Source organism: Ammodytes marinus, assembly GCF_949987685.1.
Source record: "Ammodytes marinus genome assembly, chromosome: 5".
In the NCBI taxonomy this organism is placed as follows: Eukaryota; Metazoa; Chordata; class Actinopteri; order Uranoscopiformes; family Ammodytidae; genus Ammodytes; species Ammodytes marinus.
Window position 1 is genome coordinate 26,238,030 of NC_137234.1, and position 27,915 is coordinate 26,265,944.

At 42.7% G+C, this 27,915-nt stretch overlaps 4 protein-coding genes across 5 annotated transcripts; 1 reads left to right on the plus strand and 3 right to left on the minus strand.

Annotated features, from left to right (window-relative positions):
- Positions 1-466: 466 nt before the first annotated feature.
- znf319b (zinc finger protein 319b) lies at positions 467-6,589 on the minus strand. Its single transcript, XM_080027452.1, has 3 exons — positions 6,294-6,589; positions 4,823-4,983; positions 467-4,724 (listed from the first exon to the last, which is right to left on the minus strand). Exons 2-3 carry the CDS (start codon positions 4,825-4,827, stop codon positions 2,906-2,908), a joined length of 1,824 nt encoding a protein of 607 aa, XP_079883578.1. The 5' UTR covers positions 4,828-4,983; positions 6,294-6,589; the 3' UTR covers positions 467-2,905.
- Positions 6,590-7,273: 684 nt separating this feature from the next.
- On the plus strand, positions 7,274-10,916 carry usb1 (U6 snRNA biogenesis 1). Of its 2 annotated transcripts, none has more exons than XM_080028058.1 (7): positions 7,274-7,577; positions 7,665-7,807; positions 7,941-8,124; positions 8,771-8,824; positions 9,069-9,174; positions 9,357-9,437; positions 10,075-10,916. In XM_080028058.1, the coding sequence occupies exons 1-7, from the start codon at positions 7,423-7,425 to the stop codon at positions 10,174-10,176; spliced, it is 825 nt and encodes a 274-aa protein (XP_079884184.1). In that variant the 5' UTR covers positions 7,274-7,422; the 3' UTR covers positions 10,177-10,916. The 2 variants fall into 2 exon arrangements, with proteins under 2 accessions (XP_079884184.1, XP_079884185.1); XM_080028059.1 differs by having other exon boundaries at positions 7,668-7,807.
- Positions 10,917-11,505: 589 nt separating this feature from the next.
- Positions 11,506-21,151, minus strand: pla2g15 (phospholipase A2, group XV). Its single transcript, XM_080028241.1, has 7 exons — positions 20,855-21,151; positions 18,652-18,808; positions 16,474-16,592; positions 16,220-16,318; positions 15,350-15,574; positions 13,888-14,000; positions 11,506-13,305 (listed from the first exon to the last, which is right to left on the minus strand). The coding sequence occupies exons 1-7, from the start codon at positions 21,003-21,005 to the stop codon at positions 12,904-12,906; spliced, it is 1,266 nt and encodes a 421-aa protein (XP_079884367.1). The 5' UTR covers positions 21,006-21,151; the 3' UTR covers positions 11,506-12,903.
- A 1,615-nt stretch (positions 21,152-22,766) lies between these two features.
- lcat (lecithin-cholesterol acyltransferase) lies at positions 22,767-27,653 on the minus strand (the record flags this gene model as incomplete). Its single annotated transcript, XM_080027706.1, has 7 exons — positions 22,767-23,130; positions 23,708-23,903; positions 24,154-24,378; positions 24,832-24,927; positions 25,113-25,228; positions 25,820-25,976; positions 27,500-27,653. The coding sequence occupies 7 exons, from the start codon at positions 27,651-27,653 to the stop codon at positions 22,767-22,769; spliced, it is 1,308 nt and encodes a 435-aa protein (XP_079883832.1).
- Positions 27,654-27,915: the final 262 nt, after the last annotated feature.

The following is a 27,915-nucleotide window of genomic DNA, read 5'->3' on the forward strand; positions in this document are numbered from 1 at the left end:
CCGCCCGGATGTGAAAGCAGCTGTCCGCCGAGTTGAAGAGGAGGGGGAATGGGATGTTTCAACTGAGTAGACGGGACACAGCGACCCCTAGCGATGACGGCCGGCTCTTTCACATTATAGTCTATAATAGAGTAGACCTAATATTTTTTGATAGTCTAAAATCAATAAATATTAGATACAATTATATAATATCAAATGGGCCTGACATGAAATCCGATTTTCTGTCAGCATGTCGTTTTTACAACCTGTTCAAGAAAAACACTGCAGGCAAAACATAGTTTTTTTCAATGACTATGATCCACAGCAGGAGGCTGCGACTGACAGCTGACCGACTTCATCTCCTCGCCAGGGAACTCAACTGGGAGTTAAACATCCTAAAACAATATATGGATAATAATAAATAATCTGTCGACTCGCGTCAGTTTATAAATGAAAAAGTTTTATTTGTTAGTGCTGCTGAGTAGTTGAATGCTACATACATACAGATAATCTTAGCATGAATGTACACATACTGTTAAGTCACCACTAAAGTTTTTTTCTTTTTTTTCCAACATCATTCACATAAACTACAGTACATTTTGAAAAAAGCTATAGGAGGGAACAGTGCTGTGAGGAGAGGGAGCACCAAGTTGCCAGGGACAGAACACAGCAAGCATGCAGAGCAAGAGACACCAGGGTCTGATGGGCTTCTCTATTGGAACTGAACGGAGGATGGTGGGTGGGTGAACAGGTGACCTATGCTGACCTTTTAAACCACCGGTTAAACTGCAGGGAGGTGGATTTCTTTAACTTGTGCTTATACTGGAGATTTTTCCTCTCCTATTTCTGACTGTTGGATGGATATGAGATGGGGGTTATTCTTATTTAATAATATAAACGTATCATGGTGTGTTAGCACCAGTTAGAAAAGGACCTATGCCTTAGCAAATATTAACATTTGCGTTATGATGATTCAACTTCCACTCCACGTCCACCCAGCATATTGTTCCAACTAGGGAGTGGGCCTATACAACTATGGCAGAAAAACTCCAACCAGCTTCATCCCAAAACCTTCCCCGAGGCCCTGGTCTCTCCCTTGAAGGAATATCCATATTCATATCACTTTAAAAGCATATTAATACACAAAATTAAAAACAAAAGGTGAAACTATAAAATAAAACATAAGGTACTTTTTACTTTAAGTCCAAGCTTTTTCTCAAAGTCTTACAATGCCAGAAAATGAAACTTGACGCTTGATTGAAGCAACCATCTTCTGGCATGATGATGAATGACAGAGCAAGAAGAGGAGGATATGGAGTGAGAGGCACCATGGCCTCAGTTAAAGGCCAAAGACAAAACAGAAAACATTTAAAAAAAAAGTAACTTCTATCTCCCCTAGCCTCCCCTGTTTGTACTCTATACTGCACTCACACCATGAATGGGGAAGGGGAGAGTGGGAAGAGACAAAGGAACAATGGCAGACAATGTAAACCCACTTCTGCTCCAGGCTTCTCAAGCGCCACTACAATCTCATAGCATTCAAAAGGACAGGGACGAGTCAGTCACTGGAGCTCAAACGTAACGTCAACCTTAACACGACATGGAACAAGGAAAAAACAGGATTAATATTTCTTTCAATACTTAGAAAATATTCAACAACAACTTACAGACCGGATAGGTTAGTAAAGAAAAAAAAAGAAGAAAAAAAGCTCTGTTGAGACATTTCTGACATAGTCCTCTACAGTCTGGATTTCCCTGTTTGACGGAATACCGTTTACATTCACTCACTCGGCCTCCCACGCACGCACACGCACACACACACACACACACACAGGGGCGTCTTTGACCTTCCGTGCAACATACCGATACAATCACTACATGGACTACAAAAAAAAAACTAAAGAGCATTTGTCAAAACGTTTCACATGTTAAAAAGTATCAAGATTACAAAAACAGTTCTTACATATTCTTTTTCATGAAAGACAAGTTCTGACATTTCCAACTCCATTTGGATAAGTCCACTCACACGTCCATTAGTATGTACATGCTGAGAGGGGGAAGTGTAATGTCCATATACATGTGTTCCAACAGCACTGGCCTCTACAGGAGAAGTATAGTTCTATATATGACTATACTGATGGGTGTGATAGGTGTTAGTCGTCAGTAAGAGTTTTTATTTGTTCATTTCAGCTGGTTGGTTTCGTCCACACACCTTTTGGGATCGGGTGTGGCTTCATTCTGGTGTTTTGGTACAAAAAAACGGGAGCGGCCATTAAAAAGCACGGCCCACGCATACACTCACAGACATTATATCACAAGGATTATTTCACTATATGGGGCGACAAATACCGCCCAAACTCCTACCACATCGTTTTCCATCACACATGTTAAAGAGCTTACTGGCTGCTTTATAAATATGAAATGTAAAAAAAGAAGAAGAAGCTGGGTCCATATACAGTGTCTCTGTGTTACTGTGAGGGAGATAAAAAACCAGATGCGTTTTAAGTCATCCTTTACCTGACCAAGGACTAACGTATATGAGCGCATGTGTTTCTGAGGGATCAGTCAGACTTTACAGTTCTTTGATGCTAAACAGCAACAGAATGAGACAGGAAGAGGAGGAACCAGGAGAAAGCAATATTAAGATGGAGAAACTGTAGAGCAGGGAGGAGAGATGGGGAAAGAGGTGGGAAAAAAAGAAGGGGGGAATTTCTTTCTTCTGGAATGACACAGTACTAAAGGGCTTTGGGCGGGTTAGTTAAGAAACAAAGACTTGATGTATCATTGTTGGGAATGACTGCAATAATAATAGCCTGGACTGTCCTGCAAGTGTGGTGATAGTTAGGCTGAATGAATAGCCTGCTATCAATAGACAACAGGACAGACGTTTAGAGGACTGTCTGTCCAAAGGGGAAAGTCTCAGGGTTTATATGAGCTGTGGAACAGGGTAACCTCCATCATCAGTGTGCTGCACTGTGTGTTCCTGTAAAGAGCCCAAGTCACTGAAGCGCTCCCCGCACCAAACACACTTGTACGCGCCCGCACTGGAGTGAGTGCTGGTGTGTTTGATCAGGTGCTCGCGCTGTTTGAAGCCCTTGTTGCAGTGGTTGCATTTGTACGGTTTATCCCCAGAATGGATGCGCCGGTGGCGGTTCAGGTCTGATACGTATTTGAATCGTTTCTCACACTCAGGACACTTGAGCGGCTTCTCCCTCGACGGGTCACAGCGGTGCGTCACAAAGTCTGACGAGGACAGGAAGCGGCGGTCACAGAGAGAGCACTTGAGAGGCTTCTCCTGGCAGTGAGAGTTCTGATGTCGCTGTAAGGTTGAACTCTTCTTGTAGCCCTTGCCACACACGTCACACTTGTACGGCTTGTCGGGCGAGGGGTTGGACGGCTCACCGCACTTGTGTCTGAGAAGCTCTCCTGACTGGCTGAACTCCTTGTGGCAGGAGGCGCACTTGAACAGGTTGTCCATGCCGTGGACATGCTGGTGGTAGAGGAGGTGAGAAGGCTGCATGAAGCCCTTGTCGCACAGGTTGCATTTGAATGGGCGGACAGTAGGGTCTTTGTGTGTGCGTCTGTGGCGCACTAGCGCATACTGCTGCTTGAAGCTCATCTGACATTCGTCACAGTGGAAGGGACGCTCCACCAAGTGTGTGCGCTCGTGTTGGCGCAGGTCAGACGGCCGTTTGAAACCCTTACCGCACGTGGCACAGCGGAATGGGCGGGTACCCTGTGGGTGGCAGGGGTGGTGGAGGAGCTGTGAAGACTCTTTGAAGTGCAGGTCACATAAGTTGCATTTGAACAAGTGCTCACCAGAGTGCACGTACATGTGGCGCACCAGGTGGGAGCGGTGCTTGAAACTCTTTTCACAAACAGCGCACTTGAACGGGCGTTCACTGCTGTGCGTTCGCTGGTGGTGCTGCAGGTGTGACGACTGGCTGAAGGCCTTGTCACACGTGTCACATTTGAAAGGCTTCTCTCCTGTGTGGACCCTCTCATGGCGTGTCAGTTCAGACAGGTGTCTGAAGCCCTTCTGGCAAACGGAGCATTTGTATGGCCGGTCTCTGGCCGAGGGAAAGGGGAGGATGGAGGAGCTGCTGCTGGCTGACGCTCCATCTCCATTGGGCTGCTGGGCGTTGGGTGTGATGCTGCCAGAGGAACCAGGGCGGTAAGTCTTCTCGCAGATTGAACACTTTTGTGGGTGGGTGTTGTGGGATGAGTGGTGCTGGGCTAAAGAGGTGAGTAAGGAGAAGCCCATCTTACACACCCCACAGACAAACGGCTTCTGCTCCACCTGAACACACTGGTGTTCTAGCAAGTCTGTTGCCTGGTGGAAAATCTTCAAACACTGGGTGCACTGGAATGACCTGTCTTGGGTCACCATGCACTGGTGCTCGTGTGGGTTGGCCAGATGGGAGATATCGTGTCCGCAAGAGCCACACTTGTGTCCTCCCTCTGCCCCTACCTGTAGGGAGGTCTGCTGGGCCTGTGCGGGGTGCTGACTGTGTCCACTTCCATGGCTGTGTTGGCTGTGCTGTCCATGCTGGCTCTGTTGTTGCTGTAGTGACGTAGCATCCTGTTGCAGTACAATGCCATACACAGCACAGCCCAATGCGTTCTCAGCTCCTGGAGGTATGGTGTGGACGACCGGAGGTGGAGCGGCAGCATGCTGCTGCCAGGCGGCCTCTGACATGCGGGCTCGGGTGTAAGGATTCAGTTTGGCAGCCGGTGTGGCCCAACTACAGTAAGCAAAGGGAGAGACGGGCACATGTTTTAATAAATGGGCTGAAGACTACAGAGTGTGTTAAGAAAAATAAATACAGGACAAAAAACCTACTCCATTTTAGCAAGTGACACTGAAGAACTGGCAAGGGTGCTTGGTGACAGAGGATTTAATGACAGGAACAGCAGTCACACAGCTGTTTGGAGGTCAAACTTGTGTGGAGAGATCAAAGAAAATCCTCTACTTTAACTTTATTCTTGGCGTCCCAGTGGTATCTGTGGGGAAAAAAGAATATAAAACATCAATAGACAGAAAGCTGTTACTAAATAACAAGTTTCTGGGGGTTTAAAGCTGGGGTGGAGGATTTGGGGAGAAATGGCAGTTGGGATAGAGATTCAAATCCAAATAACTCAACTGCTCCACTTGTTCTCTATGGTCTCTGCCCTATGGTCCCTCCCTGACACGCTCTACACCAACAAAGTTGTGCCAAAGTGAATGGACAGTCCCAACAGCCAATAAGAACAGAGAATCGGAGTCTCGCTCTGATTGGTCAAAGTGTAAAGCTCATGTTAACTTTGACCAATCAGAAATCATATACCCAAGCTTTAAGCTATGGACTCAAGCATAACTATGTTATGCATCCACAAATTTAAGAAATGTTTTTGAAATAAAAAAAATAAAAAAGCTTTCAATAATGTAGTAATATCGTAAATTTCCTTTTGCATAATTTTCCTCGGCTTCAACAGCCGGATGTGGTTAGGTTGTGTAAACGGAGCAGAAATTAGACATAACGGGCGAATAGTAATAGTGTAGGTTTAAAACAGATCTGTACATTATTTCATTTTCCCTTTATTTATCCTCGAGAGATCAATTGAGGGATGACCCTCAATTGCAATGACGTCGAGTAAAATGGACCCACATAATGCCAGACAGCCTCTCTGACCAGTTATCAGCGCACATTTGCACACCTGCTCACTGATTAAGTCTGATATAATGTAACACACAGGTGAAACGAGTAGATGATCAAAGTATGAATCAGTCAAATAAATATCCAATAGCCAGAATCATCCATCATTCTTCCGAATAGTTGCACTGCAATTTAAAATCGTTAGAAGCATTTCAAGGTGATGAAATGCAATCATTAACAATTTAACGGGTCGTAACATCCGCGAAAGCACAAACACACACAGAGTGAGAACCAGTGTATGACGAGCAAAATACAGCCTCGGACGAAAACAATGAACTCAAAGTCGTATATTCAAATATGTATTACACTGGTATTCTAGTCTCCGTCGTGGCTATGCAGAAATCCAAATGCTGAGCGCTTCGCGGTTTAAAAGGGGGGAAAAGTGGAAAGCGTCTGCGCATCGAAATTATTTTCGCCTCAAAGCAAAGACCACAGTAATCAGAATAGGTTAGCTAGCTAGCCTAGCCGCTTGCTAACGCAGCCGGAGACACAGGAAAGAGCTAACGTTAGCGGACTAAGCTAGCAGTGGAGAAATAATAGCCTGGTGGCAGCCGCTGCACTGACGTTTGTTAGTTAGCCGTCCATTTAAACAGTGAGAAGAACTCCATTTTTACATACCTAGAGCATCCAGTCCAGCCTGCGGAGTCCAATAAAAAGCTGGGTTACAGTAGGTTAGCTGCTCCCTGGTACTGCTAGGTCCCGTCTTCACATCCGCACACTGCTCGGATGCTCTCTTGTTCGAGCGCCTTGGCTCTACGAGCCGAAAAAAATAGGGTTTTTCGGGTGATTAAAATGGGCTAAAATTCTCCCGTGTTTCACCAAATCTTACCATAAGCGTTACGGTTTCACGTATGCATTTATTTAGCTCTTAAGACATCCTCTCGGCCGGCAAAAATATATAAATTGCTAGCTAGCTATCCGCTAGCAACTGAGCCACTGCCCGCGCACGGGAACATGAATAGAGCGAGAGTTAATTAGCACGCGCACAACACACACACGCGCGTACATACGCATACCCGGAACCTTCTGTGTGAGAGCTTCAAATCCATCAAAAATAAAAACAAAATGCTTTAGTGAAGTTATATTTTAATTATACATGTACAATAAACTAAAAAGCATCCATCCAGCACAGTGTATAAATAATAAAGTTGATTCAATGATTTTTTTTTAAGTAGGCTATTGATTTACAAAAAAAAACGTGTCAATTAAATAGCCTAAGTAAAAATGCCTCCTCAAAATAATGCCTTATTTACAGTCAAATCTAAACCTGTCACTTATTCCCCATATAATGAACAGCATTTAAACAAATTCTGACATATTGAAACATGTAATTGATTTTTTTTTTTCAGGCCGGTACCATAGGTTGTATATAAGCACAGAACACATAAAACCTAGACATGAACCTCGTTTAAGCACTACCATAGACTGTAAAAAATAAAAAAAATACTGTGTACACTCATTTTAGCAAACCCATGGACATATAGAGCAACCCTCTGCAAGGGGAACTAACTGACTACAACTGGGGCTGTGTTTCACTGGGACCGTCGTTATCATTACAACAGGTTGTTTACACCGGAAGCGCGGGGCTAAGCAGAACGAACAACATACGCCGTTGAGCTGAAAACGGCTGAAACACATGGGTCTGTCCCCTGTAGTTTAAACAACAATGTTAATTAATTTAGCTAATCTGCGTGTGTTGAATAGGTCCTGACACATCTCACACACACACAAACACACACACTTGGGGATGTTGGTCGGCTACAGCAGTTCGGAGGAGGAGGAGGGTGATAGCGAGGCGGCGGCTGCTCCAAACAGAAGTCGCTCTCGAAAGTGTCAAGAGGAAGATGATGGCTGCCCAGAGAGGAAGAAAGCCAAAACTGAGGAACGGGTTCCCAAAACGAGGTGTGTGGTGGCTTTCTGTTGGCTGAGGGCGGTTTAACACAGACTGGTAATATGAATCGATGCTAAATGAAGTAAGTGTGTTTCCAGCAGGCTGCCTCTCCCTGGGAGCCTGGTGGCCATGTTTCCAGATGAAGAGGACTCGCTGACCGAGGACAGCTCTGTTCACGGTGGACGCGTCCGCTCCTTCAGACACGAGAGAGGCAACTGGGCCACCTATACTTATTTGCCATGTGAGACCAGTAACTGTGCCCTGCAAAGAGTCCCATCCGCCAGTCCTCACGCATGTTGTCCTAAGTAGCTACGGTTTATAACCCCTAATTGGCCCAATCTGTTTTTTCCTGTGTGAATGTATCCCCTCCTCAGACCATCCAGAGGAGGAGTTTGGTGAGTTGCTGGAGGAGCTGCTGTCAGTAGCTAGGGCCCGTGGCGTGGTTCTGACCCTGCAGGAGGAGTTCCACCTCAGCCTGTCTCAGACAGTGGTGCTGAGACACCACTGGATCCAGCCCTTCACACGGAGCCTCAGGGCAGGCCTGCTCCACTGCAAGAGGTTTGCTCAAACACCCATATGTGGGTGATTGAATCCTTTGGTTATGTTCATGAAACAAAAATGTAAAATGCAAAAGATATTGCAAAAAAAAAAAAAAGCTAGTTCCTGGTGAAATGAAAAGGCCCATATCACAGGCCAGACATTCTTTTAAAAGGAAATTAAAAGATTAAGAGAAACAAAATAGCGAATAGAGTGCCACTTGCTCTTGAAGTGAAAATATAAAAAGGGATTAGGAAAGAAACTATAAGAAATATTGCCTGGCGGTAGCAAAGCAAACAAAATGCAGAACGGTGCAAGTACAGTGGTGGTAGGCAATTCTTTAAAGAAGGTAAAGCGTCTTAGAAGCTACAAGAGGGTACAAAGGTCACTCCGACCTCACAATATGTAAAAGTCCTACATACATCTGTTCAGTTCCTCTTTGAGTCAGAGTCGATAGTTGTGCAAACTTTTAAGAAAATCCCTCAAAGTGTTTTTGAGATATTGCGCTCACAAGAATAACCCGGACAGACAGACAGACAGACAGACAGAAGGACGGACAAACACCCGGAAAATATAATGCCTCTGGCCTTTGGCTATCGCCGGGACAGAGAGGCTGCAGTGGCTGAGTAATAGTCTTTTTAATGCTAGCTGTTTTTCTCGTTGCCAGGTTTGTGTGCACCGCGGGCAGACTGAAGGTCTATTGTAACGCTGAGAGGACCAGGTACAGTCAAGAGCTTTTAACTGTCTCTCCATCTCATACTCCAAATGTGACTTGGTTGGCCAACTGCCAAATGCTCAGCATGGTGCCGACTGTTGAGTTGGTTATGTTGTCAACACGTTATCCATTCTATGTTTTCATTTCATTAGATGGCCTAATATAAGAAATTGATTGGTTGAAGTGTGTCGGAGTCGTTAGTTTTGAATTGAGCGTCAGTCCTTCATTCTCCGTCTGTTGTCCCCTGTAGGACCTTCCTGGGGATGGAGGTGTGCACTGGGCATGCTCAATTGTTGGAACTGGTCCAAGCAGTGGACAGGACCATGACAGAGTTTCGACTGGACACTTTCTATAAGGTAAACTAAACACACACACACACACGCACACACACATTAAATAAGCATAAACTGGTCTATAGCTGGACCTGTGTGTGTGGTCTCTTTCTCTTGACAAAGTGTTGCTACCTGGGTAAATATAGCGAATCTGGTATATGAATGATTCTCCTTCCTATTGTTCCCGCTGTGCTGTGTATTTCTAGGATCCATCTTTCCACGTGAGTCTGGCCTGGAGTGTGGGAGACGTGACAGAACAGATGAAGGAGTGCATTCAGGAGCTGCAGGTGCGAGACGCCTCCAGTCCGTTCATCCAAATTTTTCAACACTGTGTCACTGAGTGTTTGTCTTTCCCTGTTCGTCTTAAATGGCAGGGCAGTTGTTCTTATCTCTCTTAATTCCCATAGGGTTCTGTATTGTTAGAAGTGCCCTAGTTCTGTTGAAACCTAACCCCCTGTACTGTCCGGTGCATCGAATGATCTTAGTTTATCCTGCCACATGTCCAAGTGTCCCTGAGCTGAAGACACTGAACCCCAAATTGCTCCAGATGGTTGGTGTGTGTGCGCGTGAGATCCGGTGAACGAGCGAAATATGTAAAGTTCTTTGGAAAAAGCACTATATAAGTGCAGTCCATTTTGATAAGAAAACGCACCGCAAAGAAATGTGTAGTAATTTTTTATAGCATCTCTATCACGACATCTCTGTGGCTTGCCCACCACCAGAACAAAGATCATTTATTAACTTTAAAGTGACCTGTTCAGGTCATAGTTCTATATGTAATGTATCCGTATCAAAAAAATGTGTTGGTTAAAAGATTAATATTGGGTACAAGTGACACGGTTTGGACTGAGTTAGAGCCATTTTTAAAGAAAGAATCAGCTGATTACTGTTGACACATCACTCTTTTCCATGTACTTTTTTAAGGGTGTGGTTGATGACCATGAAGAGGGAGCGTTAAGGTTGGACTGCGTGGAGCTGCGCTGCAGGACGGGGAACAAGACCTTCCTCTTCCCTCTGCAGCCCTAGTCTGGTTCTACCAGACCATCGTACTTCATTTCATCCGTACAGAAGGTCTGGAACTGCTCAATTGACAAACGTTCACTCACTTGGAGGCGGTTGGCTGTTTAGGTTTAAAATGATTGGATCTGCCCAGTGCCACTCTGGATCTGCCATAACCAATCGCAAAACGTTTGGTCGTGACTCGTGACGTATGTCTTGCGCCGGGACCGGCCGGGAACCAACAAAACTCAGCAAAGCTTGTTCTCGCTCCGGCTTTAATTTATCGATAATTGACAGTGTTGCCACAACAGACTGAATAGCTTCTCTCGTATCCTTATCCATTGTCTTCCTGTGACTACAACTGAAACTGGCGCACAACCTCGACGTCATCGTTCTCAGCCACTCCCTCTGTTCGCTGATTGGACCCAGACTGACTACTGAAGGGAAAATGAAATTTGAGCGGAAGTAGGTAGGTAGGTAGGCGGGCGGGCGGAGCCAGGCTACCGCAGCCCTAGAATCTGACAACACTTTACACCTGACAACTGTTATTCTGACCCACGGAAACAAGCCGGAAGAAAATCTCTATCACATTTTATTTGCACAAGTACCATATCTGTGTGCACAAAAAAAGGACTTAAGACAACATGACTGCACTATCTAATGTCAAGGAGCCACACCGGACTCAATGTAACTGTTGTCTTCTCATAAGCTTGTCTGGCTCTGTTGTGAGACCAATGTTTTGAGGAAATCAAGTATAACCCTAATAGAGCTGCCGACATGTGTGTGTGACATGTCCGAGCAAGGATGGGTCAAGACTCAATCACAAAAATGTTACATTTTCTTTAAATACTGTTCATAAATAAAGTTGCTGCTTATTTTAGACAGTTTTGTTTGCATGGGACAACACTGTTGCTACGGGATGTGTTTAAGGTTCAGGAAAGTTGAAGTGTGACCAAAGCAAGGGTTTTAAGAGGATTATGTATGAGAAAAAGCTGCACATTTAAAGGGCTGACGTTTGACCTGACCGTGTGTGTGTGTGTGTGTGTGTGTGTGTACGCATGGTAGACTTGAAACCTCAACGCGTGGTTCCAACACGTAGTCAGTCATACCTTGCAACTTACCTCACAACAGGAGGCAATTTGTCATCACTTATAAGCAGTGGAAACTTAAGGCGTGATAAGTCAACGCCCCCACTCCATGTCTCTGTAGTTTGCTGAATTCCAATGGGCTCTGTATCTCAAGTGTTTAAGGAGAGCAATGTTTTCCTCCAGAGACCGGACTGTCCTTCAAGCACAGAAATGAAATGAACACTCTCTGAAAAGGCTTCCAGCACAAAGAATACTCGATGGCTGAAAGTTAGTATTTTAAATATTTTACTCTATGGAAGGCAACACATGTTAATGACACATTTATGATAGTCCACGCCAGATATGATGCTCAGAGTGTATGATCTTGGTCTGGATGGCACAGTACAATCACTCTGTTTCAACAAAAAGGCCAAATGATAAGCAGTCAGAAAACACCAGATGTATACCATAAAACAGTGCCATGTGGCATTCTAGGCACCTGATTCAAACCACACCCTGCCAAGTACAGTATATGTAACAGGACCATTCAAATGTACTGTATAGGACATGGAATGTAAAGCAAATCATTTAGTTCATCCATAATTTCATTTTAGGATAACTTTAATCACTGATTCCAACAGCCTGCCAATATTATATATTTTTTTTACCAAACAAATAAACTCAAGGTTAGCTTACTAGGTGTTTCATCTGGAGATATTCATTGTGGGACACAGCTGTGATCACACGGCCTAAAAGCATGGAACTTTGGACAGATCTTCATAACAAATGATCTTCACCTTTGAAGACCTTGAGATGCAGTTCACAGCTCCTAGAAGAAAAATCCTACTAAGTGGGCTTTGAGTTATGATGCGTTTTGTCTAAAACATTTAATTTTTATTTTTTATAAAGGTATGTAGCTTCAACGTAACGATGACCTCCAAATCCAAAGTACGGTTCCAGTCCTTCAGGAGAATATGGACAACACATTAAAAAGTCATTCCTCATGGTCCAACAGCATGACTGCACGCAAACTAGAAATCAAATGACAAAAAAAAAATGAAGCAGCAAACTGTTTTGGTAGAAGTCTACTTAGTTTGTAAAGCTGTCTAAAACACATACAAAGCACTGATGCATAACGTGTTGCTCAGACAAAGATACAAATACAGTGTGCTTCAGCAATTAGCCAAACGACATTAGAATCAAAAGAGTTCGGAAATCTCTGTCACGACATTAATAAAAATATTAACTTTGAAAGTGGCACAACAAGTAAACCCGGAGTTTTTGACCTTTACATAAACATTTCATAATAACATACATTGAGTAAAAGTGAAAGCTCAAGACCGATATAAAAGCCATTGAATTTAAGCTTATCCATCAGTAAACAACCTGACATTAACAAATGGTATAGTTACGGCTATAACAATTCATTTAAAACTTTGATTCAGCTTTTCTTCCTACACATTTTCATCATGATCCTCTAAAGCAACGTGGCATGTGCAGGGGAATGTTTTCTGGCAGTCAGTGTTCAGAGAGTCCTTCAAGTGTGTGAGTGCGTATGTGTGTGTGTTGATATGTGAGCGTGCGTGCGTTTGTGTTTGTCTGTGTGTGTGTGTTATGTGTGTGTGTGTGTGTGTATAAAGCCATCTCCCTGCCAGCCCACCCCCCTCCCCCTCTCTCTGTGCCAGCTTTAGGGGGAGAACAGCACATTCTTGATGTAAGCCACGGTGGTGAAGTTCAGCAGCATGTTGACGTGCTCGTTCCCCGGGAGCTCTTGTAACTTGACGGGCTGTTTCTGCTTGCCAACCCAGCGGCCGCACTGCACGGAGCTGCCCAGGTTGACCGTGCCGTCCCCGTCTCCTAACACCGGGGTGGGCTCCACATCGGGGAACTTATCGGTGTACTGGTAGGCGGCCTGCGTGGGGATCCCGCTGCCGTACAAGCAGTGCACGGCCACCCCGGGGGGCGTCAGGTCGGACACCAAGGGCTCAGTGTCCTGCCGGAGCTGCCAGCCTTCCTCGAAACCAATGTCCTTGTAGAGGCGCTCGTAGTCCAGCACCGTGTAGTTGGTGCTGGGCGTCTGAACCAAGACCTGGGGGTGCATGGTGGAGGAAAACATGTTAAGTCATGTTTGAGGTCTTTTTACAAAACAAGCAAGACAGATGCATTTATTTTTGTTTTTTTCTTCTTTACTACCATATTGTGATTCATTTTGATCATTTACAGTGCTGCCTCTTGGCTGGCAGTGCATTGAGTTCTAAAAGGTCAAGTCAACCATACTGGATACTGGCTTGTAGTCGAAATCACTATTAGTACAGAATCGGTGAATATCTCATCGCTAGCCGCTACTCGTCTGTACTGTGTGTGCGCAGTGCCCCGACTTTGACAAAAAGTGATTTTGACAACATCTATATAATTAAAAGTTTCCCTATGCTTCATTGTAAAGCTGCATTTATTGTTTTTTTTTACTTTCAAACTTTTTCAGTGAGCTGTTTGGTGCTGGATAGGTTTAGTAGAGCTTGCAGAGGGAGCTAAGGGCTAAATTATGATTTGACAGTTCCCACCGTTGACGGATACTAAATGCTTGGAAGAAGGAAATAACTGAGAAAGATGGAAACTAGATGTGACAAACTCTGCCTGGAAGAAAAAAAAAGACGAACACACGGACACAGACCTGCTCTTTGGGCCAGGAGTGGGCATAGGGCAGCAGCCAGGAGGTGGACACAGCAGAACGCTGCTGAGAGCGAATCTTCAGCGGGCTGATGACGGGGATGCGGTTATTATCACCTGTAGGCAAAGAGGAAAGAAACCAGTGACAGAGAAGTGAAACTGAGATCAGAATTAGCCAGCCATAGACCCAAAACCCACCAGGAGAGTTTCACTGTGCAGTTTCTTCAAAATAACACTACTAGTGTAAATGAAAAGACACGACACAGTACACATACAGAATACGGCATTGCACAGTATTGTTCAATCCCGTGTTTGCCAGGGTGACAGCTAAGGCAGGAAACATTTACAAAATACACAGGATCTGATGTAACCATTGTAAGCAGTTATGAAGCCATCAATCTGGTAGAGGAGAAGAGGGGGGATGGGGGATATGTGGCAGTGCATTATTAGGGTTATTACACAGGCTGTTAAAACTTCACTATTCAAATTCCTACGCCCATTGGAGCAGAAGGTGTTCAATGGCTGCACTCTCCCAGTAAATGTGTAAAATGACATTGTTTCACTGCACATTCTGGAGATTTGTTTTCGTGGCAAACAGAGATGGTCTAAAAAAGGTTGAAAGAAATCAGCTTTGAAGCACATTTAACCAGAGGTAAACCTGGTGTGAGAGGAACATTCACTCACAAGCTGATCAGAAATGACCATTTTGCTCTCAGTTGCTGTTTGCCACTACTGATCACATGAAAACATATGAAAAATATTAGATATCAATTCATGTAAAACCTTGAATGGGATTGAAATGGATTTAGCAGATATATTTATCTTGAAGGCAGGGTATAGGTAACACTTGTAAATTGTGTTACAACTACCGAGGATTATCATTTGTATATTTGGAGCTTTTTTTGTTCAATGGATGTGCTAATTCAAAGCAAAGTTTTTCAAGGCATGTGTGTGGCTTGCACTGATTGAGTGCTTTACTGAGACCATTATAGCATTGAGCATTATGTTGCTGTGCTCGTGTGTCTTTTTTTTATTAATGCTGTACAATAACATAAACGTGTTATTGCATTCTTTTATGAGAAATACTAATGCAGTATGTAATACATCCTCTGCAGTTTCATAAAATGCTCTCTCTGTTTCTCTCATTTCTTTCTAGACTTCTTGGTGGACATCAGAAAAAAATCATATTTACTCTACTCTACTTTTACTCTACATCTACTCTATTCTATATCTACTATATTCTACATATACTCTACATCTACTTTACCCTACTCTATAACCCTTAAAATATAACTTAGGCAATTATGCTATTAGGCTAACGAAAACTATATGTAGAGTAGACTAGATGTAGAGTAAAAGTAGAGTAGAGTTAATATGATTTAAGCAATCATGCTATGAGGCTAACGATGTGCTACATCAGCAGCACAGTGAACCTGCTTCCATGATAGTGCTTCTATATCTCTTACCGGAAATGAGTACACGAAGGGTCTTGGCCACGCCGGCCCACGGTGGTCCCAGAGAGATGAAGGCTTTGATGTAGCGGTCCTTCCAGGCCTGTGGCTGCTGGTTGAGGAAGTACAGGGTGTACATGTTACCCATGCTGTGGGCTATGAGCACCACAGGCCCACCGGCCTTATCCGCCATCTCCTCTATCATCTGCTGCAACGCCAGGAAATACTCTTTATTCTCATCTGATTAGGAAAAGACAAGAGAAAGATTATTAAGCCTAGTTTCCCCCAATCGACTGGGAAATTATACCTACATTTACCTTCGTTAGGTTTGACATTTTTCAAGTATTTAGCTGCAATTGCTTCCTGGTGCAGAAGAAGACCGGTTGGTAAATGTAGCCTGATGGTTCAAATTTCCCCCACACATTCCCAGGTAATTTACCCCCATTCATTGTGACTTCACTGCCGAGTATAATCCTGTCATAATAATAATAAAAAAAGATTCCATGACAGGCAAGAGCACTATTTTAAAAGGATGTGCCATCATTTAGCATCATCCATTTTTTTCTTGCTTCCTCATATTGCATCATCACAAGTATGTACAGTAAGTGTTGCTCACTCATAACCCCCTAGGCTGTAAACCATATATGCCTCTATAAATGCCTTACATGCCTAATCAAGCTAAGAAAGACAGGTTCTCCAAAAGCCAGCTAATATGCTTCATGTACTTGTGAGGATCAGCTAAAGTATACAAGCCAGACAAGTCATAGTTGTTAAAGTTTGGTCAACTAACTAGAAGACCAGAAGAGAGAGAGAGAATGTGAGTGAGTGAGTGAGTGTGTTCGTGCATGTGTGTGCGCATGTGTGTGTGTGTGTGCGGTTGCTTACTGGGGGCTTTCCTCCAATCATAGGGAGCTCCTCTGACATCATCATCTCTGGTGTAGCCCCACTCTACCAGCGCCTGCACTATAGTGAAGAAATACATGCCTAGGACACATGGACACAAACACAGGATAAGAAGAAAACAATCATCAGAAGTCTTCAGTCTTTTTGCCCAAAACATGAGCAGTGCAAAAAGTAATAATCGTATTGTATTGTTGGAAAAGCGGTAAGCGTTTTTTGGTTTTGGCCCTTCAACTCACCCACACTGCGTTTGCTGGGGTCCAGATACTCCATGGCAAACGTCTTTCCAAACCCCGGGACACGTACATTCACACCCGGTGGGGACGAGGAGGTGTGTGTGGTCGAGTTGTAGATCAGTCTGCATTCACACACACACACAAGTTATATGTTATAACACAAAAAAAAAACTTTAAACCAATATGCATAGAATCATTGGTAAAACTTATTTTTTTAATGCTTCTCAATAAAGCATTAATTGTTCACAGACACACACGCACGCACACACCCAAAATCGATCAGTGTCAGTTCTGCATCTGTGGTGGACCACAGGCACTCACAGATACATTTCACTATCAGGCAACAGAAGCACTTCCCATTTTACACCATCACACCCCCTACAACTTCCACTTATTAGTCTTATGCAGATGTGAGAGAGCAATTCTGGGTAAGAAATTTGTAAGCTATAAATCTGTATTTGCTATCTAAGGACTCTTGAGGGGATGTGGGTTCTTTTTCAAAATGTCTAAGTGCAAATTCTTATCAGCATTTTATTTTAAAAATGTTTATACTCACAGAGGGGTAAAGTAAAACTGTTAATTCCACCTCCATCACCAGAATGTATAAAAGTTTTTTCCGCTAAAGCTGTCGATTGACGTGTCAGACATTTTTCCCTTTTACCATGTCCATCTGGCATGACGCACAGAAACAAGTAGGCTACAAACTCCCAACAGACTCTCAACCCTCCTACACATACTTAACGTGTGTCTGTCATGCCATTAGTCTGGCCTATGGGTAAAAGTATATAGATTTCTATTAGATAGATTTGTTCTACATTCGTGGATAACTGACTTTGATTATAGGTAAATCATAAAACTCAAGTGTGTTGATGGAGTCTGTTATGGAAATTAATATTGTGTGAATATATGAAATATATTTTATACTGTATTGTATTATCCTAAATTGTGAATCTTCATACAATAGATCAAACATTTCTGACCTTAGTCTTGTGTAAGATAAAGTCAGGTTGTTATATCTAAGATGGTATGTACTGGAGACTAGGTTTGCGCAAACGTATGTTGATATGTCTCACTATTCCAACCCTGAAAACTATTACGTAGGCTGATGTTCGTGCGTTAATAGATTTTGCTATAACTTCTGGAGAAAGACTGCATTCTCCAGTAATTTCATTACAATCCCCTTGCTGTATTGTTATCTTGACTCATGTTTGCAAACATTAAAGATCTATTTATTTGTATTTAAACATTGTGTCATCTGGTATTAATTGCCTAATTCTCATCTTTCTAGAGGTTGATATTTCAATTCAACAACAAGTCCCTTTGCCATTCCTGTGCTACTGTGGCCACTGTGACATAACAGACTGTCATATGATCAGACAGATATATGATCAGTCACTTATTAGGAGTGATGATCGTGATTTCCACAATCTACTCCAGTTGCCTTCATTTCAAAATAAGAGCACACCGTTATTCTAAGATTAGAAAATCAATCCTTTAACTGCAGTGTAAGTAAGTAAAATAGAGGGGAACTCACAGAACGATTGTCTCCAATTAACTAATCTAATTGCACTCCGACAAAACTCTCAATGAGAGGTTAACATTCCTTTAAAATACATATGAAGCATATGTATCATAAGTTGAATGTCTAAAATGAAGGCTCACTTAATGTCTGATATGTAAGTCCAATTCAGCTGATTGCAGATGTACGAGTAAAAACGAAGGGGCTATCTCCTCCCTCTGTTCACTTCCAGGCATGGTTGATAGATGAAGGCTTCAAAGGCTGGTCCACCCAGTGTATAGTAGGAGTGATAACTGCTCACAGAAGGTCAACCCGGGTTCATTGAACCCAGCTACCTCCTCACTTTATCCTATCAAGAGCACTCCTAGGAATTTGCTGTTTTTGGAATTTGCACCGCAGCATGTTTTTTTACGAAAAACGGCTGAAAGTACTAATCTATTTTTCCTCACCTTTCCTTTACCGCAGACAACTACCACACCAATCATCACATGAGAACAGCCAAGATAACAGCCAACGAGACATCGACAAATCCTTTGACAACACAATACACAACTCCTGTGTATTATTTCTGTGAGCTGGACGAATGCGTGAATGACTGAAAAACAGTGCTTTATTGATGTGTGAATGTGAACACAGAGTCCAAGGTGATAGGCCCTGTATACCTTATGTTGTCTATCCAACAGTCGATGGCTACAGGCACCAGCAGCTCCAGGTTGAGCCACAGCGTGAAGAAGGAGTCTGTCTTCTTATAGCAGATGTAATGAACCACACTGGGTTTATCCAGCTTGGCCTCCAACTGGTTCCCAAGATCCCCCGGAACTGCAGTAATCGACAGCAGCAATATGTCACACATATCGTCAACACATTACAAAGCAAATAGATGAAGCATAATGAAAGTCCATATGGCGCTAACACCTTGCTCTTCAATGGTTATCCCTATGGTTAGGCCCTGCTTCCAAACTGTAATCTACCATTTAAAAAAGGTGGAGTCAGTGATTCTGGAGAACACTTGTTGTCAAACCCTTTTATTTTTGTGGTCAAAATCAGTGAATATCGCCTCACAATCCGCTAACTGTCCATCCAGTGTTAAAGCACAGCCTAGGCTCTGTAAACTGAAAAATACAGTGTTAAAACAGAGCCCAGGCTATGCAAGTTATTTGACACTTACTGGTGCAGTGTATAGCTTCTTACACAACCATGTCAGAAGACATATGCTTTGGTTTTGGAAAAGATGTAACTCTGTTTCAGAGGGGTGAAATCATTGGGCTGCTTTAAACAAAGAAAACTACTCAGGAGAAGATGAAACTACTAAAATCGTGTTAAGAACTGTCCAACGCATTATTAAAACCTGGATAGATAGTGGTGAACCATCATCTTTGAGGAAGAAATGTGGTCGGAAAAAAATCTTTAATGGTAATGATGGGAGATCACCTAAAACAAATAAAAATGATTTGGTGGAATCAAAATGTAAAATATCGACAGTAGAACTCCCGGCTATGTTTAATAGTGAAAGTACAAACATTTCCACAGGCACAATGCGAAGAGAACATAAGGGATATGGACTATGTAGATGTGTAGCCTTAAGAGAACCACTTAAAGCTTATCAAAATGTGTTACACCAAATCGGTGCCGTAATCAAAGCTAAAAGATGGTCCAACACAATATTTAAGTGTGTGACTGTACCCGGGCACTGGGCAGTATGGACAGGTAGGGGGATCGTGAGGAGATATTCACTCATTTTGACTAAAAGTGATTTTGACAAAAAGTGTTCTCCAGAATCACTGACTCCAACTTAAACCGCAAGCAGCAGACCATCACTGTGGATCAAGCAGGTAAAGACACTCTTATCAGAAACCCATGTTGACCAACAGAGGCAAAAACACAGATAAGATCCCTGACCCAATAATAGACCTACTCTTTCAATGATAGAGGGGAAGGAGAATAATTGTAGCTAGAATAGCTTACACTGTAGTTAGCCTATATTTAATAGTTCTTAACGAGGGTTATTATTGGTTAGATTGAACAATAGTAGGCTACAAATAAAGTAGACATCCTAATAATTTAATTGGCTAAAATGGAGTCTTATCGTGTTCCAACTGAGTCATATGATAAGAAGGTTGTAAACAACCAGCGTTACATCACACACGCAATGCACTCATTGAAAAGAAGGAGAATTCACAGAAAGTTGGCAAAATAGATTTAAATTATTACTAAACAATTATTACTGATTAATACGTCGACATTAGCGTGCTTTGTCGACATTAAGTGCATTTGTCCTCGATACAAGACATCCTTCCCAGCGAAAGACTGTTCACAAATGTAGCATTGTGAAAAACGTCTTCGTTGCATAATATTCTCCGGCACAAACAATGGCCAAATACACGTTTTAAACATAGGCTAGTCTGTATAAGATTCTAAATAGCCAGAAATGCTTTTTCGACCCCGCACCAACATGATAGCATGCGAAATTGCAATATTTCGGATACAATTCGACATAACACCTGGCGAATGGCAGGGTGTGTTTTGTTTTGGTGGAAGTTAAGAACACGACCAACAGGCCAACAATTTAAAAAAAAGTCAATGTAATTGCAGAACATATACGAACATTTGATATGTGCTAGCCGAATCACATAATGGCTAAATGCTAGTTTGAATCGTTTCAAGTATTGCATTAAGCTTTCTTTAAACGTTCGCTACAAGCAAAGGAGCTTATATTGGTATAATCTTGAATGGAGTTTGGCCTATCTTGGTTATCGCCCACCGTCGCTCGCTGTTGTTGAGAAGAGGGCTGAGAGGTGACAACAAGTTGCGCAATTATTAAGCGACATACGTCGAACAACACCAGAATTATTTGAAAACACTTACTGAGGACCACTGGAGGTCTCGGGGGCTGACAGGACTTGTCTCCGGGACATTTCTCCGAAGGTCTTGCGCTGCTCCAAGCCGACAAGAGCAACAACAACAAACCGACTTGGAGCGGCAGAGAGAAGGCGGTTATCTGCTGCCAAGCCACCATAGCTCCTGATGTCTCATAGCCTAAAGATCTTGATCACCTCCTCGGTGTGTGTGGATCTGCAGTGGAGGTTTGCTGGTTTGCTGTCAAAGCCCCCCTCCGATCTGATTTATCAGACTGTGTTGACGAAGATCATCAGTTAACGAGTTAAGTCGATGATCACGAGGTCCAGATGACAGAGCAATACACCCAGCGAATCAGCCTCCTCAAGTCAGAAGTCATCGAAGTCAGATGTGATCGGACGGACGCATGATTGAGACATTATAGCCTACAATCTGAGACATGTTTATATTTGTTGGCCTAATGGGTCGAAACCGAACTTATGATTTGACACATGTGACTTTTGTGACATGAGATGCTTTATTATAGGAAACAAATAGGCTACATTTGGCGTGTTCACACGATAAGCACCTTTAAATTCACATTAGTTCGTGTGTGTGTGTGTGTCAGCCGCGGCTGGCCCATAGAGGGCGCTAGGGCTCCGCCCCCCCCCCAAAAAAACCTATGTTTGCATCATGCCTTTAGTGTGCATATTGTAAATAATTCTCTGCAAACCTATGTTGGTATCATGCTTTTAGTGTGCATATTGTATATATATAATTCTCTGCAAACCTATGGTGGTGTGACGCACACAAGACATATGGTCACAATTTGTGTTTATGTATTAATTTGATCAGTGATCATAATCACTTGTTTCCCAGCACTTGCTGATGATTTATTTCAACTTTTATTATCTCTTATTCAGTCTTTGAAGGCTTGTACTTCTGGGTGTGATACCGATTAACGCCAGAGAGAGAGAGAATGTTAACGTGTGTATAATTCTCAACTGTTATTGATGTATTTGCACTTTTAATCTTGCTGAATTCTACAAGGCAAATAAATTAAGTTAAAACCTACTTCCCCTGCCCCATTTGTCTTTGTAAGGAAATGTTCTATTTTGTCTTTATTATTTTGTCAGAATGCACCAGAATGCTTCATTTGTATGTGAAAATCACAAAAAAATATTCTGGGGCAGGATCCCCCCAGACCCCCCTACATGGGTTTGGTTTATAAAAATTCAGCCTCACCTAAAAGAAAATTCACCAGCCGCCACTGGTGTGTGTGTGTGTGTGTGTGTGTGTGTGTGTGTGTGTGTGAAGGCTATTAGATAACTTACTGTAGCTTATGAAACTTACTGTAGCTTGAAACCTTTAAGCCTGATAGGCTTAAAGGTTTCAAAGAGATTTCATACAGATATCTAAAAAATATAAGTCCTAATACAAATATGACAGTGACATCAAAAACAATATGCTTCTATTTAATATTCACATTTTAATTGCACATAGAATGTGATACATGTGTGTGTGCACTTTCAAAATAATAATGATGTGATGAGTCATCATGATTGAAAACATCAATATAAGAATGTTTTTAATTATTGTGCTAATTATGTGCAGGCCTACAATGAATACCAAAGTTTATGTCATTGTGATCCTAATCAAATATAAGGGAGATACAACCAAATAAACAGCTTGGAAATACAGAAATAACAAATCAGGGTCAAACTATACAGCCAGCTGAGTTCAGTTAAGATAAGGGGGTCATGGCTTTGAGGTGGTGGGGGTTAGGGGGGTAACTAATCAATGTTGGAGCTTTGTGGAATGTGTGTTTTATTTTGCTTTTCAACAAAAGATAATCAAAAGTGAACTTTGTAAAAAAAAAAAGAAAAAAAAGGAGAAAAAACAACAACACCCCATTTTAAACTTTGCCACTGCTGTCTGACTGCTATACAGGATCAAATCGGACGTCGACTTCTGCGGGCACTTCTGATCTGCCCTCCAGGATTTGCTGGATTTGTTCGTTGACCTTCTCGTTGTACACTATGTCCAGGTGGGTGAGCCCTCTGTACTCTGTAACATGGACCGGCTTCTCCTGCTGATCTCTCCAGTGCTTACACAGACCCATGCTGAAGCTGTCCACTGTGTCGTCCCCATCCGCGTAAACAAAGTCCACCGGGTCCGTGTTGGGAAACTCCTCGTCGTAGATGTATGTGACGGCGGTTGGAAGGCCCACGCCGTACATACACCACACCTCCACACCAGGTGCGTGGAGATCACCAGTCAGGTTCTTGGTGTCCTCCCACATGAGCCTGCAAGAGGATAGGGGGGATAAATGAAGGGGTACAAGGATCAAAACTTATAGCAGTTATAATACATTTATTAATAATGGATACACGTGACTGATTGTGAAGGGGTCAGTCATAGTTCTGACCCCTCAGATACCTTTTGCCTGACCATGCAGTTCCTAGCTCTATGGAACCTTTATGGCAACCAAAACCCACAAATTTTTGGGTGTGTTATGCAACCAGCATTTAATGTATTCCTGAGCTGCTAGCCAAAAGCAGAGATTCTGAGGCGGCTACAGAAGATCTACAACCACGCCAGATTTCTCCCAGAAATTCTGACTGGCAACTCCCAAATTATATACCCCTCTACTCTTAGTGATGATTCTTCACACATCTGGTAGATACTGCAAAGTTATCTGTTTCCAAAGCAGAAACAGTCCAGGTTCTCGTGTGTCCTAAGAGGTGAAACTGATCACAGATCAGCACTGCTGCTACAAGTAAATCAGTCAGATTGGTTCAGGAATATAATCCATCTAAGATTGTGGTGGATCATTATTATTAGATGTTGAAGCTGTGTAATAACGTAGAAGCTGTTAGTTACCAGCCGTCCTCATAATCGATGTCAGTGAAGAGGCGCTGGTAGTCCTGTGTGGTGTAGTTAAAGGTCGGTGTGGAGATGAAGACATGGTCCTTAGGCCAGGCTTTATCAAACGGCAGCATCCAGGGATTAGTTGTTGCCATCCTCTGCTCCTCGCGGATCTTGATGTTGGAAATCATTGTGATGCCGTCATTATCACCTGCAATAAACCACCGGTCAAAAATACAAGAGGGTTATAAAATCGCAGTTACTTGCAAATATGACGATTTACAGTGTTGCAAGGACATGCTTGATTAAATGGAAATAATCAATACAATTTGGTGGTTGTATAAAAACTGTGTGAAGTTGTTTGGAATACCCGTTTTGTTGTATTGACAGTGACAGCTGCAGATACATTCAGTTATCTCTTCCATTGCGTTGCATGGCTGTCCTTAATACTTTGCGATTACCTGAAGACAGGACTTTGAGTGGTTTCACAGCACCCCCCCATGGCACTCCCAGAGAAATGAAGCCTCTGATGTACTTGTCCTTCCAGGCCTGAGGCTGGTGGTTGAGGAAGTAGAGGACGTAGTGGCCGCCCATGCTGTGTCCCAGCAGGTAAACTGGCTTCTGGTGCTGCTCGTACATCTCCTCCACCAGGCCCTGCAGCTTGCTGAAATACTCTGCATTCTCATCTGTGGGAGGAGGGATGACAGGAGGAGGGTTGCAGGGCGGAAAAAAAGGAACTTTGATAGAAATGAGTAAATACTAGACTGATATTTATCAGGTGGCCGGAAGCACGCTAGTGTCTGTGTTAGCCCTGTGTGTCTAAATAAGCTAACACTTAGCTTTATAAGGTGATAATACAGCATGTCAATACTGTGTTTGTCAAGTGGCTAAACTTTGACATTATTACTTAAAAAAGGACAAGCGGAGTTCATCTGCAGGCTCCATTTCCCTTCAGTTGTATTTTCTTTCACTTCCAAGCTATGACATGCAAAGTGCCAAAAACCTTTTCATTTACATGTTTTCCCAAGATAAAAACTCCACTTAGAGTGTGTGACAATGTGCTTGGTATAATATTACTGTACAACACTTTTTTCTAATCAGTTACGATCGGACTATGTGCGTGTAGGATTGCTACTTACTAGGAGCTAACCTCCAATCGTACGGAGCCCCTCGGATCGTCTCGTTTCTTATGTAGCCGATGTTGACCAAATTTTGCACCATGGTGTGAAAATAACCTGCATAACACAAAGTCAGCAAAGACAATAAATAACAGATAATCTAATTTAGGAATAAAGCACGGAACTAAAGATAATTTATTTCATGAAATCTTTGGACATTTTTCCGTATTATTTGACAAAGAAAAGCATGGAAAGATTGCAGGATCAACCAAACTGACAAAGCACAGAAGTATTTCTCTCACCAGACAGTTTGTTATTGTCCAGGAACTCAATGGTATTCGTCAGCCCAAATCCTGGCACCCGTACCTGGACTCCTGGTGAGTTGGAGGACCGCCGAGTCGTACTGTTGTAAACAAGTCTGGGGGCACGCACAGAGACATTCATGTCAAGTCTAATTGGGCATAACATTCTCTAATGTGACTCTGAAAAAGTCTCCCAGTGACTGCCTGGACCAGACTGGGGGGAACAATGAAATTAGCCGCTCTGTAACATCTTAGACTTTTTGACCAAGGATCAGGAAATATTTTCCAAACGTGTCAGCTGGGGCACCTGCCGTAAGGTAAAGACTTATGTAAAGTAGCCCTGTGTTCCATATCACATACTCTTTCTTTTAACTACACTACATACTAAAGTACAGAAGAGTTTTAGGGCCACAGTAGAGAAAAAAAAATCAGATGAGAAAGATTTTTTTTCATTATGTCGAGAAATGGCAAGAATAAAGACGAATACTCCAAATTGCAATTAGAGTTAAAGGGGCATCTAGGTATTTTCAGCATACTACAATTGACCTGCATGTATTGGGACATCCTATATCTTTTTCTGGCATACTAAATAGTAGGGAAGTATGGGGATTGGAACGCAGGGTTAATGTACCGTATAAAGAAAATATCATTAAGCTGCTTGTATGTGAAAGACAGAGGAAGGATATAAGTGTTAGTGTTAGTGTTACCTCATGTTATCAATCCAGCAGTCTAGCCCTATGGGCATGAGCATGTTGAGGTCAATCCACAGGGGGAACCAGTGATCTGTCTTCTTGTAGCACAACCAGTGGACCAGTACCGGCTTGTCTATCTTTGCTTCCAGACGGTTCCCTAGGTTCCCTGGCACTGGACACACATACCAACACATACACATCAATAAGTCACAATACAAGTCGAGCACTGAAGGGTTAAGTATTCTGTTGGTCAGGTTTAGTTGTGTGTTTTATCGCATATCTGGAAGCGATTTCCTAACTTTTAATAATGTGGAAACCCATCTTTTGCAATTTGCATCCCCACATAGGCAAATACATCCTCCTCTGCAGTAGACTGCATGAATCCTGATTTAGAGGCCATAGTGACGGCAAACAATGAGTCATAAGCAGTGGGAGGAGAAAATGTCCTGCCATTGAATATCACATCAGTTTCATGGTTGACGTACATGATATACTTTGCATTTAGAAGTCACAAAAAAGAGTAAAAACTGACTTATTTCAAAGCCTAAAAAGTTAGCCACCATACCAACTCGGAACAGACAGCCAGGTGCCCATGGGAACAAAACAAAAACAAAAAACATTGCCTCATTATTTGTGTTTTAGCTAGTCACATATCGGTCATTTTTCTACATCATCACAATGACAAAGTGGACATAGAGAAAGCCTCCCCCAGATTCCAAAACAAAAGCACTGAGGTCACCCTTTGGTTATTTGACAAATAACATTTTAAAACCTGGAATCTCTTAATACTGTATGTACGCATTAATACTTTAATTAAAACTCAATGTTGCGAATAAAAAGTAGAAGAGACACACATCAGTGGGACAGCGGTTTCACTCACTCTCATATTTCCTGAAAGGAATATAAAGACTCAAGTTTATTATTATGAAAACATATGGAGGAAAGGGGAAAAGTCACATTTTGGCCCTTTGTGCCTATGACACCTACGTTTGACCTATAAGCACTAGACACAAACAGAAAAGTGCACGGTCTAATGTACAAGAGTGCAGTGTAACTTACTGATAGCCCACACAGACAAACAGTTGCTCAGATAAAAACATAAGCTGCTGGCCAATGGTAACCCCTCGCTTCCCCCACTATCTGTGCTTTGCTCTGTCACAATCTGATTAGAAACAAATTATTTTGGAAATATCAATATGAGACAAGTCAGGAGAACACAATTGGAACATCACAAGGTACTTTTCCACACAAGACCTCAAGACCATGTCATAGCACTTCTCTTTAACGTTGCGTATTCCCATATAGATTTCCAATCACTGTACACAAACAAATCAAGTGACAAACACTGAGAATGGACTTTTCAGGGAACAGTTTGTCCTGCTTTGCCCAGTTGGTAAGCAGAAGCCATGCTCCTTGAAGATAGATTTTAATTTCTGATGAATATGAAAAAATAGTTGCACAGGTAGCCTAGTCCTGGTTAATTAAAGATAAAACATTATTTATCTCTGTCCAGATGAAAGAATAAATTGGTCCCCACTGTGTGCAGAGAGAGTAAAGAATATGCTCTGTAGGCTATTGTAAATTGACCTATTATTAACAAATAATAGTAAATTGACCTATTACTACTCAAAATGGATATAATTTAATGGTTTGAATCCGGGTTTTTTTACTGAATACTAACCTACTCAAACTTACCGATAATTAGTGGTGGAGTGCTGTTGCTTGGTGCATGATTGGTTTTGGCGTCTGGCGGAAAGACAACGTTGAGGAGCCAGAAGCCCGATGAATGATGGAGTCCCAATAGAAACAGCAGCAGTAGCACCGAGCAGAGATTCCCTGCGGATCCCATGGCGGCTACTGTGGTGCAGGACGGTGAGGCTGTGTGCTGGACGGTGCTTTGCTTGCCCTCGGCGTGTGTGTGTGTGTGTGTGTGTGCTGGAGGGGGGAGGAAGGGAGGGAGGGAGAGACGAGCCCGGGCAGAAACCAGCAAGTCGAGGAAACGTTATTAGTACCTAGGTTACCTGGGATAAAGTCAAACTATTCATTCCTGGCCGGCGGAGTAGCGGGGACAGCTCGTTTGGTCTCGTGTCATCTCTATGACGCACCTGGTT

Excerpts from the sequence above, each read along its gene's own strand:
- usb1 (XM_080028058.1), top strand. The coding sequence starts at position 7,423 with ATGTTGGTCGGCTACAGCAGTTCGGAGGAGGAGGAGGGTGATAGCGAG. Across the intron at positions 7,808-7,940 it reads CACCTATACTTATTTGCCAT|ACCATCCAGAGGAGGAGTTT; the intron begins GTGAGACCAGTA and ends TCCCCTCCTCAG. Across the intron at positions 8,125-8,770 it reads GGCCTGCTCCACTGCAAGAG|GTTTGTGTGCACCGCGGGCA; the intron begins GTTTGCTCAAAC and ends TCTCGTTGCCAG.
- pla2g15 (XM_080028241.1), bottom strand. The coding sequence starts at position 21,005 with ATGGTGGCTTGGCAGCAGATAACCGCCTTCTCTCTGCCGCTCCAAGTC. Across the intron at positions 16,319-16,473 it reads CCCCAGCAAACGCAGTGTGG|GCATGTATTTCTTCACTATA; the intron begins GTGAGTTGAAGG and ends CATGTGTCCTAG. Across the intron at positions 15,575-16,219 it reads TGATTGGAGGAAAGCCCCCA|ATGAGAATAAAGAGTATTTC; the intron begins GTAAGCAACCGC and ends TTTCCTAATCAG.